Here is an 18396-nt window from a genome sequence, read left to right as displayed (position 1 = left end):
GTATAAAGAAATACAACTGATTTGCTGTATTGTTGCTTTAATAATTTGGGATCTTCTACCTGTATGATGATCTCATCTGCAGTTACTTATGATGCTATTTGCTCTTCTCTTATTCTTATCCTCTTTTTCCTATCATCACTCCTGGCCTGTTGTTGTCTAGTCAGGTCTGACTCTTTCACAGCCCCATGGACTGTAGCCTGCCGGGCTCCTCTGTCCATGGGATTTCCCAGGCAAGAGTACTGGGATGGGCTGCCATTCCCTTTCTCTAGGGGGTCTTCCTCACCCAGGGATCGAGCCCACGTCTCCTGCACTGCAGGCGGATTCTTTACCACTGAGCCACCTGGGAAGTCCCCAGTCCTGGCTTAGCTCCCAGGACACTGAATAGATGCAGTGATAGTGATCACCCTGGCTTAGTCCAGGAATCAGCAAGAAAGCACTCTTAAGTTCTACCGTAATTATGTTGCTTGAAATGTTATGTGAACTCGCTGTGGGTCTATTCCTATTAGTTTTCATTTCTAGTCTTTCTTTCCTCGTGTATTTGGTAACTTTACTACTTACTGTCCTTGAAAATTTAGTTGAAGAAATTCTTTGAAAACTAGAATGAAGATTTCATCCTCCAAAGAGAATATACATGTTTTCTAGGCCCTTGCAGCCCCAAATACTTTGACTAATTTCACAGTTGATGTGAATTTGACTGCAAATTACATTTGGTGCCAGTTACTCTTATTCTGCTGAAGCTTCAACACTTTGGCCACCTGATGTGAAGACCCGACCCACTGGAAAAGACCCTGATGCTGGGAAAGACTGAAGGCAGGAGAAGAAGGGGGTGACAGAGGATGAGATGGTTGGATAGCATCATCGACTCAATGGACATGAAACTGAGCAAACTCTGGGAGATGGCCCTCAATCAAGGGGAATGCTCTCAATAACCCGGACTGACAGCTCTAGAAAATAAAACTCCCTTTTTCCATTTTAAGATCTTTTATTGGATATGATGGCAAACTTTTATATTTTTGCATCTATTAACAAAATAAAACATTCTCCCTTTATACTGAAGATTTCCTAATGTCGAATTTACCCTGCACCATCAGGATAAGACTATTTTCCTGTAACACTAGCTATCATTTATTATTTAAAGCGTCTGCATCTGTACGCAAGAGGGAAACTAGCTGAAAGGTTTCATCTGCTGTATTGTCTATGAGGTTTTATTATTAAGGAGCTTCACATAACATACTCGGAAAATTTCTATCTGTGGCTATGATCTAGGACAGTTTAAATTGGAACTTTCAGTTCTTTATAGAAATGAGAATTCAGATGTAGTCTATGAACAGGTTTTTAATTATGCCTTCAATTTCTTCCATAGCTGCTGGTCTGTTCAGGTTTTCTGTATCTTGCACTGTCCCAGTATTTACATATGCAATTGTTTCATTTCTCAATATGTAGACTCGGGCTTCCCGGGGGGCTCAGCATTCCGTGTCTTGTTTGCATCAAGCTTTGTGGTACAGGTTATACATATGCGGGCTCAGACAGTGAAGAATCCACCTGCAATGCTGGAAACACAGGCTTGATCCCTGGGTCGAAGATCCCTTGGAGAATGGCATGGCAACCCACTCCAGTATTCTTGCCAGGAAAATTCCATGGACAGAAAAGCCTGGTGGGCTATAGCCCATAGGGTCACAAAGAGCTGGACATGACTGACGCAACTGAACACATGTAGCCTCAAGTAATACAACATAAATGAGACACCTCTCCCGAAGACTTCACCTTTTCTTTGGTTCCACCTCTGCCTACCTTCTCTATCCCTACACTTTAGTAACCACCCCCCAACCCCAAGCCTAGTGTATCTTTCTCCATATTTTTCCCTATGTTCAGAGTTCTATGTATACAAACATTTAATTGTCATGTTTTACAAAACTGAACATAACACCTAATTCAATTTTGCTTTTTCTTGCTCAGCAATAATTTCTTCCTGGCATAACTGTAAGCAATTCTTTCTAACAGCTGCAGCCCGCGGCATGAAGGTGTCGTAGTTTATCCTATTATTCTACTGATGATAAGCAATCACTTCATTCTTTGTTTCTATGGATTTTCCTAGTTTAGACATTTCATATAAAAGAAATTATACAAACTGGGGCTTCCTGTGACCGGTTTCTTTTACACAGTATGTGCAAGATCATATTTTCTTTCAATTGTCACTATATGGTAGTTTCATTGTTTTTTATCTTCCAGTGCAGTAATTTCAAAAAAAAGAAAAACTGAATGCTAGTCTGAGTTTCTTTCCACTGTAATTTCTGTTGTCTATAAACTTGGAAGATTTTTTTTTCCCTAACCCTTAAAATCCAGGAACTTTGTAAGAATATGTCTAGATTTGTATCTCTGACCTCAGAAAATCATACAATTTTGGTCAATTTTTGGTCTGGCAAACCCTCTTCTCAGCTAGTTCCTCAGTTACTGGCAGAACAAAGGGAAAGAAAGCTCAGTACTTGTCATCTCAGTGGAGACCTAGGAAAACTTGTAAGCAAAGCTGCACCCAACTGTCTTGCCTACTGAACTACTCTAGAAGAAACTGGAAGGAAGCAGAAAACAGGAGTATATCCTCAAACCACCAGCTGACTGACTGACCTCACTATAAATCCTCTATCAGTCATTTCAAATCAACTATAACAATGAAGTCATTCTGAGCTTTTATAACCCTGATCTTAATTTTTTTAAAGTTCAACTTTCTTTTAAGGAAGCTGTGTAGAATTTAAATTTTAATCTTCAATGAAGAAGGATGAATTTATCTAAAATGGATTCATTTTAGGTAAAACTGTTTTCTTTTAGATAAAAGTAATCTACAACAAAAAACAATCAACCTAAATAAGCTGCTACCAACTTTGAGCATCTGTATTTCCTGGATATTCTGTTACTATACCTGATCATGTATGTCAACCATTACTGCATTCTGCTGGGGTGGATGAGCAGCAGGGTGTAACAGACGGGGAGATACATTCGGAGGGTGGAAGGCTCGAGGTTCTTCTATTGCTTGCTGCTGTGCATAAGGGAGATGGTGATAATTTTCATCTTGACTAATGGAATTATGTCGAGACTGACGATCCCGTCTTCCTCTCTGACGCCTGACAGGAGGACTGTAATACAGTAAAAATGTCAAAAAGGTTGTTACGATGTTTACTGCTGTGTTCCATCAGGGTTCTGTACTGTCTCTCTTTGTAATCCATTAGCAGTATAAGCTAACATAGGCTTGAGTATTAAAGAATTGTTGTGGTTCATCATCAGCTCTAAACACAAAATAGAATGCATGCTTTTTAAAAAAATAACGGAAGAAAACAAAATCGATATTCAGCTCAGAGTATTTAGAAATCAATAGCCAATCACTGTCATTTTGGGGGTGGGGGTTTATTTGTATAAAATTGCCCTTTTTACAGACAAATATCAGTAAGTTCTTATGATTTAACTTACTATTCTGTCCCTTTTATTTTATAAACATTGTACAACAAATTTTAATCTGCAAATATCTTGGCAATAATCCTATTATGCCTAATGGGTATTTTATATTTGTCTGTCTGGCTAAGACATATAGAAAATACATAGTTCCCACACGCCCAAGATGACAATTTTAAAAAATGATTAATAACTAAAAAGCATTTAATCTATTTACAATTGCAAATAACTGAGTAACAATAAATACTGAGAATGAAAATGTGAGATGGTGTCAGCATAAATACTCTAGCGATATACAGAATTTTTAGGTACAATTTGGCTACTGAAAGAAACCACTTTTACTCTCTATGCACTTGTCATCTACATAGTTAAACACAAATAACAGTTGTTATCCTAAGTAGACTTCTATTTTCCATGTCCCTTAATTCCACAATTCAGTTCCACTGCTTTTTACAAGGGCTCAGCATGGGTAACAATTCAAAACAACAGCAGGCCTCAATAAAAATGGACTCCACTTCAGGCACAAGAGGCGAACAGCCCCCTTCTGGACACAGCTGCACACAGCCACCTCAGCGGTCTTCACTGAGGACAGGTCACCCTTCCCTTCACTGCTGCATTCTGCACCTCTAAATCTGTTTCTTCTTTCTCTCAATTGCCCAATCTTAAAAAGAACAAGGGACCTTTTTTTGTGATATTAATTCCTCCATGGTGCTCTTAATACTAACCTGCAAGGCTCCTCCTCCATTCACTGCTTCCTCTATCTTTATGTTCAGCATAACTGTTTTGCATTTCTGCTTCAAAATCGACAAACTGTATTTCATTGATTTTCAGGTGCCATCTACCTTAGAACTTACTTTTATGTTTTATTTTGAGATACTTTTCGTATAGTCTTTGGCATAACCCTTATCCAGCTCTCCCTCATGTTAGTATCTTCCATTAGAATACAAAAAATAATCAAAATTAAGAAATGAACCTTGGTATCATACTATTAGTTAAACAACACAATGTATTCCAATTTCACCCAGTTTTTCTACCAATGTTCCCTCACTGTTTCATAATCCAACACAAGGTCCCATTATTGCATGGTGGTCAAGCTTCCTTAGTCTTTGCCAATCCATGACAGCTCAGTCTTCCGTGACCTTGATCCCTCTGAAGACACACTTACTCTGCAGAATGAACCTTAACCCAGGTTTGTCTGATGTTTTCTCATGGTTTGCACGACGTTACCTATTACTGGAAAGGATATCACGGAGTTGACAGGCCCTTTTCAGTGCACTGTATAAAGGGCCACGACACTGATATGCATCGCTCACGCACATGTATGTATTACCAATCACTTGGCTAAACAGGTTTCTGCCAAGACCCTATTTTCTTACTGTCCATGGGGTTCTCCAGGAAAGAATATTGGAGTGGGTTGCCAGGAGAAATATCAACAGCCTTAGATATGCAGATGGTACCACTCTAATAGCAGAAAGTGAAGAGGAACTAAAGAGCCTCTTGATGAAGGTAAAAGAGGAAGAGTGAAATGGCTGGCTTGAACCTCAACAATAAAAAAACTAAGATCACGGCATCCAGTCCCATCACTTCACGGCAAACAAAGAGAAGGGGTAAATGGAAGCAGTGATAGATTTTGTTTTCTTGGGGAGATACACTGAATCATGCAAATACTCTGCTTTTGCTAAAAGTTTGCCAATAACTTTAGATTGCATGAATGGACCTTCAGCAGTCACTCTATTATGATATTCTAATGGTGATTTTCTACTCCCTTAATATCTTCCATATATATCAACTGCAATTCTGTAAAGAAGAGTTGCTCCTTCTCTCTCACTTGTTTAGTTATTTATGAGTAGGGGCTAATGGATATTTATTTTATTCTTTAGGTGATAATCCACCACAGTCATTTTATTTTGTTGTTCAAATTATTTCAACTCTGTTCAATGGGAGCATTTTGGCTCCTGTGATCTTCTACTATTGTCTCTATCCTTTTGAGTACTTCCTTAATATAGGGACCACAATGTGCACTAGGCTCATCTAGTATTTTCCTACACAGACTCTGGAATTAACCAGCTCTCCAAAGGAGACTCCAGAGAGTCCTGGTTCCTTCAACTGCGGAATGGTATTTGAAAGCTAAGTGTGCTGACTGCTTCACTGTTTTGAGCCTAAGAGAAAAGAATAAGAAGATTTATCTATGTATATGCACATATCTGTATCTGTACAACTATTTTAAAGGATCATTTAATGTATCACTAAAAAGAGGGAGAAAGCTGCCAATCAGACTATGCTACAGGCTTCCCTGGTGGCTCAGATGGTAAAGAATTTGCCTCCAATGTGGGAGACTTGGGTTCAATCCTTGACTCAGGAAGATCCCCTGGAGAAGGGAATGGCAACCCACTCCAGTATTCTTGCCTGGACAATTCCACAGACAGAGGAGTCTGGCGGGCCACCGTCCATGGGGTTGAAAAGAGTCAAGACACGACTGAGAGACTAACACTTCACTTTATACCATCAATATAGATACATTGTGATGTGAAAAAATGTGCACTTTAAAACCAAAATACAAAATATACACGCCCAGATCACGACCAGATCATCTCCCAAAAAACACTCATCCTGTTCACAAATCTAAGGGCCCCTTTATTATTATTTGAATCCATTGTTGCTTCTTGCGCTTACTTCCCTACTCAAACATAATCTCAGAAACTCAAAACTCACACAAATTAAGACCCAAGTCCTCATGCTGAAATGCATATTCCTTGACAATTTTGATCCCTATCTTTCCTGAATTTCCTCTTATTAAATGTTATGTATGTGACTTTGTGGTAGAACATTTAGAAAGCATAATTATTTGAAAATATAGAAATAAGAAACAGTGATAAAAGATGGACAAATATTTCTCAATTGACTTTTATATCAGTGATAGATACTACTTTATCACTTTGTTTTAGACATATAAACAGCACAAGGCTATTCCTTGTTTTCCTTGGTTCACTTACGTACCTTTGTTGGATTGAGTTTTCTAGACTACTTGCTGTTTATCTGTTTCATTGTGTGGAAGCTATATATACCAGTTTTATTCTTCCAGTGACTACACTTAAGATTTTTAAACATATACTTACATTAAAAAAAAAAAATCTGGATTGCACATTTTTATTTCTCTCTGCTCTGTCCTCATTTTATGTTCAGATTTTTTTTTTTTAATTTTATCTTTTTTAAAGAGACTTTTATTCAGACTTAGCAATGTCTTTTTTCCTTTCCTAACCAAATCGTATTAAATCCTCCTTTCTGCATTTATTCTTCTACTTCCTAGGTAGAATACAGTATTTAATAATTCTTTCAAAAAGGTTTTCTGTTTTAATTAGAAGTATAGTTGCCATACAATATTATGTAAGTTAGAAATATACAACATAGTGACTCAAAATTTTTAAAAGCTACATTCCCTTTATAATCATTATAATATATTGGCTATGTTCCCCGGGTTGTATAATATATTCCTGGAGCTTATTTTATACTTAATAGTTTGTACCTCTTAATCCCCTATTCCTGTGTTGGTCCTCACCTTTTTTCCCTCTCCCTACGAGTCTTTTTTTTTTTTGCTATATTCACTAGTTTGTTGTACCTTTTAGATTTCACATGTAAGTAATACCATACAGTATTTGTCTTTCTCTTGACTTATTTCACTTAGCATCATGCCAAGTCCATCCATTCTGCTGCAAATGGCAGAACTTCAGTCTTTTTTTGGCTGAGCAGTATTCTACTACATATTCTTTATCCATTCATCTGTTGTTGGACACTTAGGCTGTTTCCATACCTCAGCAAATGAAAACAGTGCTACCATGAACATCGGAGTGTGTATCTTTCTGAATTAGTTTTTTTTCTTTTTTAAAAATATGTACCCAGGACTGGAACTGCTGGATCATACGGTAGTTCTATTTTTAGTTTTGTTGAGAAACCTCTATACTATTTTCCACAGTGGGTGCGCGAATTTACATTCCCAGCAACAGTGTGCAAGGGTTCTCTTTTTTCCACAGCCTCTCTCACATTTGCTTTTCATGTTCTTTTTGATAATAGCTGTTCTAACAGGGGTGAGGTGATATCTCACTGTGGTTTTAACTTGCATTAACTTCATGATTAGTGATGCTGAGTATCTTTCCAGGCATCTGTTGGCCATCCACATTTCCTCTCTGGAAAAATGTCTATTCAGGTCTTCTGCCTATTTTTAAAATCAAATTGTTTTTCTGTTATGAGCTGTTTATATACGTATGACAGTTAACTCCTTACCAGTTATATTATTTGCATATACCTTTTCCCATTCAGTATGCTGTCTTTTCATTTTGTTGTTGACGTCCTCTGCTGTGCAAAAGCTTTTAAGGTCAACTAAGTCTCAATTGCTTATTTTTGCTTTTATTTTCTTTGCTTTAGGAGCCAGGTCCAAAAAAGTACTGTTTCAATTTATGTCAAAGAGTTTGTCCATGTTTTCCTCCACACTGAGTTTATTTCTTTACATGGTGTTAGGGAATGTTCTATTTTTTTCCCATGTACCTGTCCAATTTTTCCAGCATCACTGAAGAGACTTTTTTCTGCACTGTATATTCTTGTCTCCTTTGTCATAAACTGACCGTAGTACGTGGGTATATTTCTGGGTTTTCTACCCTGTCCCAGTATCCGTGTTTCTCTTTTTATGCCAGTACCATGCTTTTCTGATGCTTGTAGCTTTGCAATATAGTCTGAAAGTTAGGGAGCAATTGATTCTTCCAGCCCTGTTGTTTCTTCTCAAGATTGTTTTGGCTATTTGGGTATTTTGTGTTTCCATAGAAATTTTAAAATTATTTGTTCTAGTTCTGTGAAAAAGGTCATTGGTATTTTGATAGAGATTGCACTGAATCTGTAGACTGCCTTGCACAGTTTGGTCCTTTTAACAATATTAATTCTTCCAATCCAAGAACATGGTGTATCTTTCCATCTGTTTTTGTCACCTGCCATTTTTTCCATCAGTGTCTTTAGAGTTTTCCAGGTACAAGGTTTTCTACCTCCTTAGGTAGGTTCATTCTTAGATATTTTATTGTTTTTGATGCAATGTAAGTTAGATTATTTCCTGAATTTCTCTTTCTGATAGTTTGTTGCTCATGTGTAGAAATGCAACAGATTTCAGTATATTAAATCTGAATCCTGCAAGTTCACTGAATTCATTGATGAGCTCTAGAAGTTTTCTGGTGGCATCTTTAGGATTTTCTATGTATAGTATTATATCACCTGCAAACAGTGATGGTTTTATTTCTTCCTTTCCAATTTAGATCCTTTCTATTTCTTTTTTCCATCTAACTGCTTTGGATAGGATGTCTAAAACCATACTAAATAAAAGTGGCAAGAGTGGACATCTTTGTCTAATGCCTGATCTTGGAGGGAAGGCTTTCAGCTTTTCATTGTTGAGTGTGACATTAGCTGTGGATTTGTCACATATGACCTTTATTATGTTGAGGGATGTTCCCTCTATGCCTACCTACTGAGAAGTTTTAAAATCATAAATGGTGTCAAATTTTATCAAAAGCTGTCTCTACATCTACTGAGGTGATTATATGGTTTTTATTCTTCAATTTGCTAATGTGGTGTATCACAGACTAAATTGTAAATATTGAACAAAAATCCTTGCAACCCTGGGATAAATCCCTCTTGATCAAGGTGTATGATTAAGGGAAGATCTCTTATTCCTCAACTTTCTCTCTGAATGTTTATGCACATTCTTGAATTTCACCAAGATCTTGCTCAACACCTGTTCTTTAATTCCTGAAAATGATTTTTATACTATTTCTATAAAAACTGTTCCCTTCTATTGTTTCCATCTGGAAATATGATTAGATGTATTTATAACTGATGACTCTGTCAATATTTAAATTTCTTGTCCCACACTTTCCATTTTTCCCTTTTCACATTACATTCTGGGAAAACTCTTTCACTTGATCTTCCAAGGACCAAGATGCTTTTTCTGCCTGTTCATTAATTTACCAACTAAGATTTCCAGTTGATTTTTAGGGATACAATCTCTTGTACTTCTCTCATGTTATACTTAATTGAAAACTATTCTTGTTTCTTAACTGTTTTAGTTATTTTATTAACTGTTACTTCAAGTTCTTCCTTTGAGTTTCAGACACTCTTTCACGTTGTTGGCTTTCTTCAAATGTTTGGTAAATTCCCAGTGCGCTGGCTCCTCTTTGCATCTGAAATTGTATCAGATTGTTGCTGAATACTGCCATCTGTTTATAAACCCTACTTCTGGCAGAAAAGCTAGCAGTTAAACTTATAGCTAGCCTCTAAGTACTAAGGAGAAGGACATGACAACCCACTCCAGTATTCTTGCCTAGAGAGTCCTGTGGATGGAGGAGCCTGGTGGGGTGCTGTCCAAAGGGTCACACAGAGTTGGACATGACTGAAGTGACTTAGCATGCATGCATGCATCGGAGAAGGAAATGGCAACCCACTTCAGTATTTTTGCCTGGAGAATCCCAGGGAAGGAGGAGCCTGGTGGGCTGCCATCTATAGGGTCACACAGAGTTGGACACGACTGAAGCGACTTAGCAGCAGCAGCAGCAAAAGTATAGTACTCAAGTGAGAAGGAGGTAACAAATAACACACAGTGCTGGGCGTAACAAATCTGCAGCTTGTTTTCTAGGTAAGTGCTCCCTATTTCTCCTTTGTGTTTGACGGACATGGAGACTGATGCTTCTTTTCAACCTGAAAACTAGTTACTGCCATCCAGCAACAGACACTGACATGCCCTTTCTGGTCCAAAACACATTTGATGACCTACAATTGTACTCCTAGGCTTTTATCTTAATGAAATGCTTACACATGCACACTAGGACTTGTGTACACACAGGGTCCTAACAGAACTCTTTTTATTACCCAAACTGGGCATAACTATTACCCAACAGTAGGTGGGTACATAAATTATGGTACATTAATTCAATGGAAGATTATATCACAATAAATGAACTACTGCTACCCACATTTAAAAAGACTGTTTAGTAAACAATACACTTACATGAATTAAACAGAACGCAAAACGGTGTTTTTAGAATGTATTTACAGGTATTAAAAAGATGTACCAAGGGAGTTATGACAAATCACAGGAAAGGGTTTATCTTCCAGGAAGGAGGGATTCTGATGTTCTATTTTAACCTAAGTGTAGGGCACACTTGTGTGTTACCCTTCTTAAATGTACACTTGTTTTACAAGTTCTCCTGAATGTATGGCACATTTCACCATAAAACAATAGAAAATACTACAGCAGGTGCTCAGGCGTTATTTCCTCAAGTTATTATATTTAACAGCTATGAAATATTTTACCTGGCTGGCATAGCATTATTTTACTTAAACATTCCCATATAATTGGGTAATAATGCATCAGATAATGTGAAAGTTTACTGGTCTCAACAGAATGTACCTCAGGAACAGGTTTATCTTCTCTGATTTGGAACAACAAATGATGGGTTTTAAGATCCCTTCAGTATTAAGTTACCTGTGTGTTAGTCACTCAGTTGTGTCCGACTCGTTCAACCCCACTGACTATAGCCCGTCGGACTCCTCTGTCCATGGAATTCTCCAGGCAAGAATATTGAAATGGGTAGCTATTCCCTACTCCAGGGGATCTTCACAATTCAGGGATCAAACCCGAGTCTCCTACATTACAGGCAGATTCTTTACCGTCTGAGCCAAAATTAAGTTCCCTAAGGCTGCCCTAACAACATATCAGACTGGCTTAACAGAAATTTATTTTCTCAAGTTCTAGAGACTAAATGTCCAAGGTCAAGGTGCCAGCATGCTTGATTTCTGGTGAAAGCTCTCTCCCTGGAGTCTTGTAAGGACACTAATCCTCTTGGATCAGGGACCTGTCCTGATTTTTTCATTTAGCCTTAATTACTTCCTTAGAGGCCCCATCTCCAAATTCATCTACACTGTGGGTTAAGGCATCAGCCTATGGAAACATATTCAGGAAACATATTCAGTCTGTAACACCTTACTACTTCAAGATTATCAGTACTTCTTAGATTATCAACATCCTGGAAACATAAACAGTTATCTCACTTCAAGGATGCTCTATATCCTTGGAAAAGGAAAGGTATGACCTCAGGCCACTACTAAACAGGAAGCAGCTCAGGAAACGTATTCCCTGGAGAAAAAAAAGCAAGAGCCAAGTCCCACATAGAAGAGAGGACTGAAAGTTGAACTAAACTTCAGTCACTCATATCACAGGGTCCTCAATTTAAAAGGAAACTTAATTAAGCCACAGCTACCTTAGAGAATACAGAAGGAATATTTGTGGAGAGAGGTTATTCATTTGTAAGAATGGGATGGATAATAATGGAGTGAAGAAGAGACTGCTCATTCCTAAGACTTCCACTGATGTTGTTCAGTTGCTCAAGTCGTGTCTGACTTTTTGTGACCCCATGAACTGCAGCACACCAGGCTTCCCTATCCTTCAACATCTCCTGGAACTCGCTCAAACTCATGTCCATTGAGTCCGTGATGCCATCCAACCATCTCATTCTCTGTTGTCCCCTTCTCCTCCTGCCTTCTATCTTTCCCAGCATCAGCGTCTTTTTCCAAAGTGTCGGCTCTTTGCATCAGGTGGTGAAAGTATTAGAGCTTCAGCATCTGTCCTTCCAATGAATATTCAGCACTCTTTTCCTTCAGGATTGACTGGTTTGGTCTCCTTGCAGTCCAAGGGCCTTGCAATAGTCTTCTCCAGCAACACAGTTCAAAAGCATCAATTCTTCGGTGCTCAGCCTTCTTTATGGTCCAACTCTCACATCCATACATGACTACTGGAAAAACCACAGCCTTGACTATACAGACTTGTTGGCAAAATAATGTCTCTGCTTTTTACTACACTGTCTATGTTTGTCATAGCTTTTCTTGCAAGAAGCAAGCATCTTTTAATTTCACGGCTGCAGTCATCATCTACAGGGATTTTAAAGTACCATTGTAAATTACAAAATGCATTTTTCAGTAATATGGATTGAAGGTTATTAGCCCACAAAAAGTCTTAAACCTTGAGGTAGTTGAATTCATATATAATGGTATGGATTGATTTTAAGTAAATCACTTGAGCCTCTTATTATACAATTTCTACATCTGTCAATCCCAAGCTAAACAAATTATCATGATGTAGTGTGGTAGTCTAAACAACTTGTAATGTTGTTTGTGTGTGAGTGTACAGAGATAAAGGTGTTGATATATTTATAAAATGCCTAGAGAAAAAAATGGTTTCTGATGTTTAAAAACACTCTACCAGTGACCAAAGATTTAATAAGTAATAATAACCTACTAACCTTCTTCTGTTGCGTGCAGGTGTGTTGCATCGTTCCCCTGAGAAGTGATGTTGGCTTGGTCGAACTGAAGGGGGCTGCCTATTTGATGTCATCTCCCATGGTCGCATTGGTGGAGAGGGAGCTGGTGATGCTGACGTGTAATCGAAGACTGAGTGAGACAGGCGCTGTCTCTTGGGGCTTGGACTGTCTTCACTCTGCCAACGCAACAAAACCAACCAACAGGGTAAGACTTTGAAAGGGCTTTTGCATTACTATTTACATGCATAGATGTTTAAGTACGTTTACCTCCAAGCGTAAAGGAGGGAAAAGATACACTATCAACTCAAATTAAATATTTATAAAAGATGTGAGGGGTGGGATAAGAAAGACAGATCAAATGCAAAGTTAACTCTTTCTTTAAAATCATCATAAAACTAATCAGGTAACAACATACATATATGATAGGGTAATAAGCAATTTGTATTGTACTTGACTGAGCATCCCAGGGGGCTCAGTGGTAAAGAATCCACCTGCCAACGCAGGAGATGCAGGTTCGTTTCCTGGGTTGAGAAGGTCCTCTGGAGAAGGAGATGGCAACTAACCCCAGTATTCTTGCCTGGGAAATCCCATGGACAGAGGAACCTGGCGAGTCACAGTCCATGAGGTTGCAAAAGAGCTGGACAGAACTTAGTAACTAAACAACAAATGGCACCTGACCACCTCTTTGAAACTCCAATTTTAACTGAAATTCTACTATGCCTTCCCATAGTTACTAGTTACTCTTCTAGGCATTAATGTGCAGCTGAGAGATCCATTTAGGAGAGGGTATAATTTAAGTAGGCCTGTGATTTGATTCTAAACCACACTTGTCTACCTCTTTATTCCCATTGTTTTAAGGCAATTACATTTATTCTTTAAAGCAATTATGTGGACAAAGTAAGATTTACTTAAAACATTAAAAAACAGTCTATTTATTTCATCAGTTCTTAACTAAAATATCATAAAAAGATATGATATGTCTTGGGGAAAGACATTTCAGGTAGATCATCAGAGTGGTGGATAATTCAAGCTTTCTTGCTCACTAGCTACAAAATTGGTATGGATAACTTATTTGAATTATTAACTCTCCAGGATTCCTCACACAACTCAATCTTCCAATTGAGTTTCACCAAAACTGTCAAAACTGTAAGTTAACAGTCTGATGAGGGCCATGTGTTTTCTAATAAGAGCCTCTCCTGTCTCCAGTTTACTCCTGCAAATTCTATTTGGGTATCAGAGCATTTTGGGGCAGGCAGCTGTGCCATGAGGATGTGGGATCGTAGTTCCCTGACCAGGGATCAAAACCACGCCTCCTGCATCAGACGCGAAAGGGCTTAACCAGGGACCAGCAGGAAAGTCCCTAGAGCACTTCTGGTTGGCACCTGCTGTTGGAACAAAAATCATGTTAATATCAGCTAAAGAATACATGAGGCTACATACTACAACATTAGATTTTAAGATATAAAGCATATAAAACAATTGACTAAACTGATAGGAATGAAGCAACTGCTTTGGATGATTCTAAATTATATTAAGGAATACTATAATTCAAATTTGCCATTAAAGCAAAAATAGGAAGTAGTTTTCTGAACCATATACAAGTTTCTTGTAAATTTCCTCACCATACTAACTTTATTTATTCCTATAGTTAAGTGAAAGTGAAAGTCGCTCAGTCGTGTCCAACCCCATGGACTATATGGAATTCTCCAGATCAGAATACTGGGTGGGTAGCCTTTCCCTTCTCCAGAGGATCTTCCCAATTCAGGGATAGAACCCAGGTGTCCCGCACTGCAGGCAGATTCTTTACCAGCTGAGACACAAAGGAGCCTAAGAGTACTGGAATGGGTAGCCTATCCCTTCTCCAGAGCATCTTCCCAACCCAGGAATCGAACCGGGGTCTCCTGCGTTCCAAGTGGATTCTTTACCAACTGAGCTATCAGGGAAACCCTATACTTAATGGTGCTATTAAAACTATACTTGTTTTAACCCCTGATTTTAATAAGAAAATCAGCTATGTTTCGATAATCCTAAGAAAAGTGAAAAATAACCAATGAAATTTAGATATTCTGATTAAAACAAAACGACAGAACAACTAAGACTTCACAAACTCAAACATGAACTACACGTGTAAGTAATCGCCAAATTTCGTAAAACAGACTTCATTAATATTGACTTTTTAAAGTACAAAATACTAGTGATATGTCATCACCAGCTTTCATATGTATAAAAGGTGAAAGCTTCAGCTGCTCAGTCGTGTCCAACTCTGTGTGACCCCATGGACTGTAGCCCCCGGGGCTCCTCTGTCCATGGAACTCTCCAGGCAAGAATACTGGAGTACGCTGCCACTCCCTTCTCCAGGAGATCTTCCCAACCCAGGGATTGAACCTGGGTCTTCTGCATTGCAGGCAGATTCTTTACTATCTGTTCCTTCACATGTATAACCTGTACCTCAAAGCTTAATGCAAACTAAGACACAGAACTCTGAATTCTAAAAATCCACTGCCCAAATGGAGAAGAATGTTGTTCAGTTGCGTTCGACTCTTTGTGACCCTATGGACTGCTGCATGTCAGGCTTCCCTATCCTTCACCATATCCTAGAACTCGCCCAAACTCATATCCATTGAGTCGGTGATGCCATCCAACATCTCATCCTCTGTCATCCCCTTCTGCTCCTGCCTTCAATCTTTCCCAGCATCAGGGTTTTTCTCATGAGTTGGCTCTTCGCATCAGGTGGCCAAAGTACTGGAGTTTCAGCTTCAGCCATCAGTCCTTCCAATGAATATTCAGGACTGATCTCCTTTAGGATGGACTGGTTTGATCCCCTTGTTCTCCAAGGGACTCCTAAGAGTCTTCTCCAGCACCACAGTTCAGTTCAGTTGCTGTTGTGTCTGACTCTTTGCGACCCCATGGACTGCAGCACGCCAGGCCTCTCTGTCCATCACCAACTCCTGGAGCTTACTCAAACTCATGTCCATTGTGTCGGTGATGCCATCCAACCATCTCAAACTCTCTCGTCCCCTTCTCCTCCCGCCCTCAATCTTTCCCAGCATCAGGGTCTTTTCAAATGAGTCAGCTCTTCGCATCAGGTAGCCAAAGTATTGGAGTTTCAGCTTCAGCATCAGTCCTTCCAATGAACACCCAGGACTGATCTCCTTTAGGATGGACTGGTTGGATCTCCTTGCAGCCCAAGGGACTCTCAAGAGTCTTCTCCAACACCACAGTTCAAAGGTATCAATTCTTCAGCACTCAGCTTTCTTTATAGTCCAACTCTCACATCCATACATGACTACTGGAAAAACCATAGCTCTGACTAGATGGACCTCTGTTGGCAAAGTAATGTCTCTGCTTTTTAATATGGTGTCAGTTAGCATATTAGCAGTCAAGGTTAGTAATAGCTTTTCTTCCAAGGAGCAAAGCGTCTTTTAATTTCATGGCTGCAGTCACCACCTGCAGTGATTTTGGAGCCGATGACAACAAAGTTTCTCACTGTTTTCATTGTTTCTCTATGTATTTACCATGAAGTGATGGGACTGGATGCCATGATCTTAGTTTTCTGAATGTTGAGTTTTAAGCCACCTTTTTCACTCTCCTCTTTCACTTTCATCAAGAGGCTCTGTAGTTCTTTTTTTCCTGCCCTAAGGGTGGTGTCATCTGCATATCTGAGGTTATTGATACTGAGGAGAATGGACAGATTCACAAAAATAACCTTAAAAACCTCAGGCTATCAGATTTTCAGTGATGTTCAGGTTGTGCATTAGCATATTCTTATTTTACAACAAAGCTATTACTTTTAAGAATGGAGATGACTGAGAAAATTTCCCATCCCTTCTCTTTCTGTTGTAAAAGGTTCTCAGGGTGTAAGAGACAAAGACTAGGAAATAACGTGGAAGCGAGCTCATTCACTATGGTAGTAAGCCTTGCTTTTCCAGTCAAAGTAATAGGAAACCACAAACTGATATTTAGGGACAGGGAATTATTAAAGAGTTTATTACATGCAATGTTGTTTCATATTCCTTATCAATTTGAGTACTCTATGAAACTCTAACTCAGTATTTAGCATCTAATAAAATGCGTAGAAGATTACATCTATCTAACCCCAAATCTCTATAACCAAACATTCTTATTAGAAGTAAAAAACCCCATAAAAGTATTGCATGGTTTCAAAAAAAAGCAAATCACAAATTGTTAAATGCTAAATGCCATGGGGGAAAAAATATACACAAACACATGTGCATATGTACATATATAAACACACATAAAATATAAATATATATTTATATATCTCAACCAGGAAGTTTTGGAAGATAATGCAAACCTTCTGCAAAGCAGAACCAGGTTCCAAATTCCAGATTTAAAATGGTGATTTAAATGGGCCTCCGACTTCAGCAACCACTAGTGAGCCCTGAGGACTTCCTTCTCAAAGGAACAAGGGGGCAACTAGAATCAAGAGGTAAAATTTCCAGAAACCTGGTCCTCTCTCCACCTGGACCTTATTTAGGACCACCACTCATCTCAGACTCACAAGTAAGTACAGAATGACTTATGAGTTTCCAATCCTCTTTTAAACTTCCAGACTTTCTCTATTTGCCTTACATCTTTGACAAAAGACTAAGCTTGAGACTCAAGAGACACGGGTTAGATCCCTGGGTGGGGGAAGATCCCTGGGAGGAGGGCATGGCAACAACTCCAGTATTCCTGCCTAGAGAATCCCATGGACGGAGGAGACTGACGGACTACTGTCCACGGGGTCACAAAGAGTCAGACAAGACTGAAACGACTTAGCATGCAAGTATGCAAAGAAAACACTCAATGAATTCTATGAATTAAAAATAAAAGACATGACGACAGCCATCATTTAAAAGTCTATGAACAACAACAACAAAAAAGTCTATGAACAATAAATGCTGAAGAGGTTGTGGAGAAAGGGGAACCCTCTTGAACCGCTGGTGGGAATGTAAGTTGATACAGCCACTATGGAGTATATAGTATGGAGGTTCCTTAAACAACTAAGAGACATGAAAGCAATCAGAAAACCGAAACGCTCACTCTACATAGAGCAACTGATAAAGAATAAACACAGACAGTTCCCTTTTTGTAAATAATCAGGGGGAAAGCTGGAAATTAACTTTATATTGGAACCACACAATGTAATGTACAAAATGATCTCTACACATTCTCTCACTTAATTCTCCACAAACGGAAGTCTTGACTTAAACTATATTCAAATTTATGTAAAAGGTGTTTCTATTAGTGAAGATGTACCAAAGACAATTCAGTGATATACTGCCTTTGAACTACACGAGGTATATACAGTCCTGTCTGACATAATTCACACAGAACTTTAATTTTCTAAAGTACAGCTTTGATAGTTCTCAGCTCAAAATGTTTCAGAACAAAATCCAACTTCATAACAACTCTGAAAGTACATCCTCCTGGAATGTTATTTTACTTAAAGACATGGGGGGGGGGGGCTTTTACTGTTCTGTTTTCAAAAGTTACTGCAGGAGACATTATAAAAAAAAAAAATCAAGACTTTGCTTTTGATATGGCCCAAGTTTGTGTGTGTGTGTGTGTTTTTTTTCCATAAAAGGCTAAAGAACAGAATGACAAA

At 38.6% G+C, this 18396-nt stretch overlaps 1 protein-coding gene across 10 annotated transcripts in view; it reads right to left on the bottom strand.

Annotated features, from left to right (window-relative positions):
• Positions 1–18396, bottom strand: part of RNF38 (ring finger protein 38) — a 119725-nt gene that overhangs the window by 21798 nt on the left and 79531 nt on the right. For all 10 annotated transcript variants that reach the window (XM_043486589.1, XM_043486597.1, XM_043486594.1 and 7 more), the window contains 2 exons: positions 12768–12961; positions 2915–3128 (listed from right to left, as the gene is read on the bottom strand). In XM_043486589.1, the coding sequence (XP_043342524.1) occupies positions 2915–3128; positions 12768–12961 (408 nt within the window). The remainder of the gene's footprint in view (positions 1–2914; positions 3129–12767; positions 12962–18396) is intronic.

Source organism: Cervus canadensis, chromosome 14 (genome assembly GCF_019320065.1).
Source record: "Cervus canadensis isolate Bull #8, Minnesota chromosome 14, ASM1932006v1, whole genome shotgun sequence".
In the NCBI taxonomy this organism is placed as follows: Eukaryota; Metazoa; Chordata; class Mammalia; order Artiodactyla; family Cervidae; genus Cervus; species Cervus canadensis.
The sequence above is the reverse complement of the archived record's forward strand: the minus strand, read 5'-3'. Positions and strand labels throughout refer to the sequence as shown.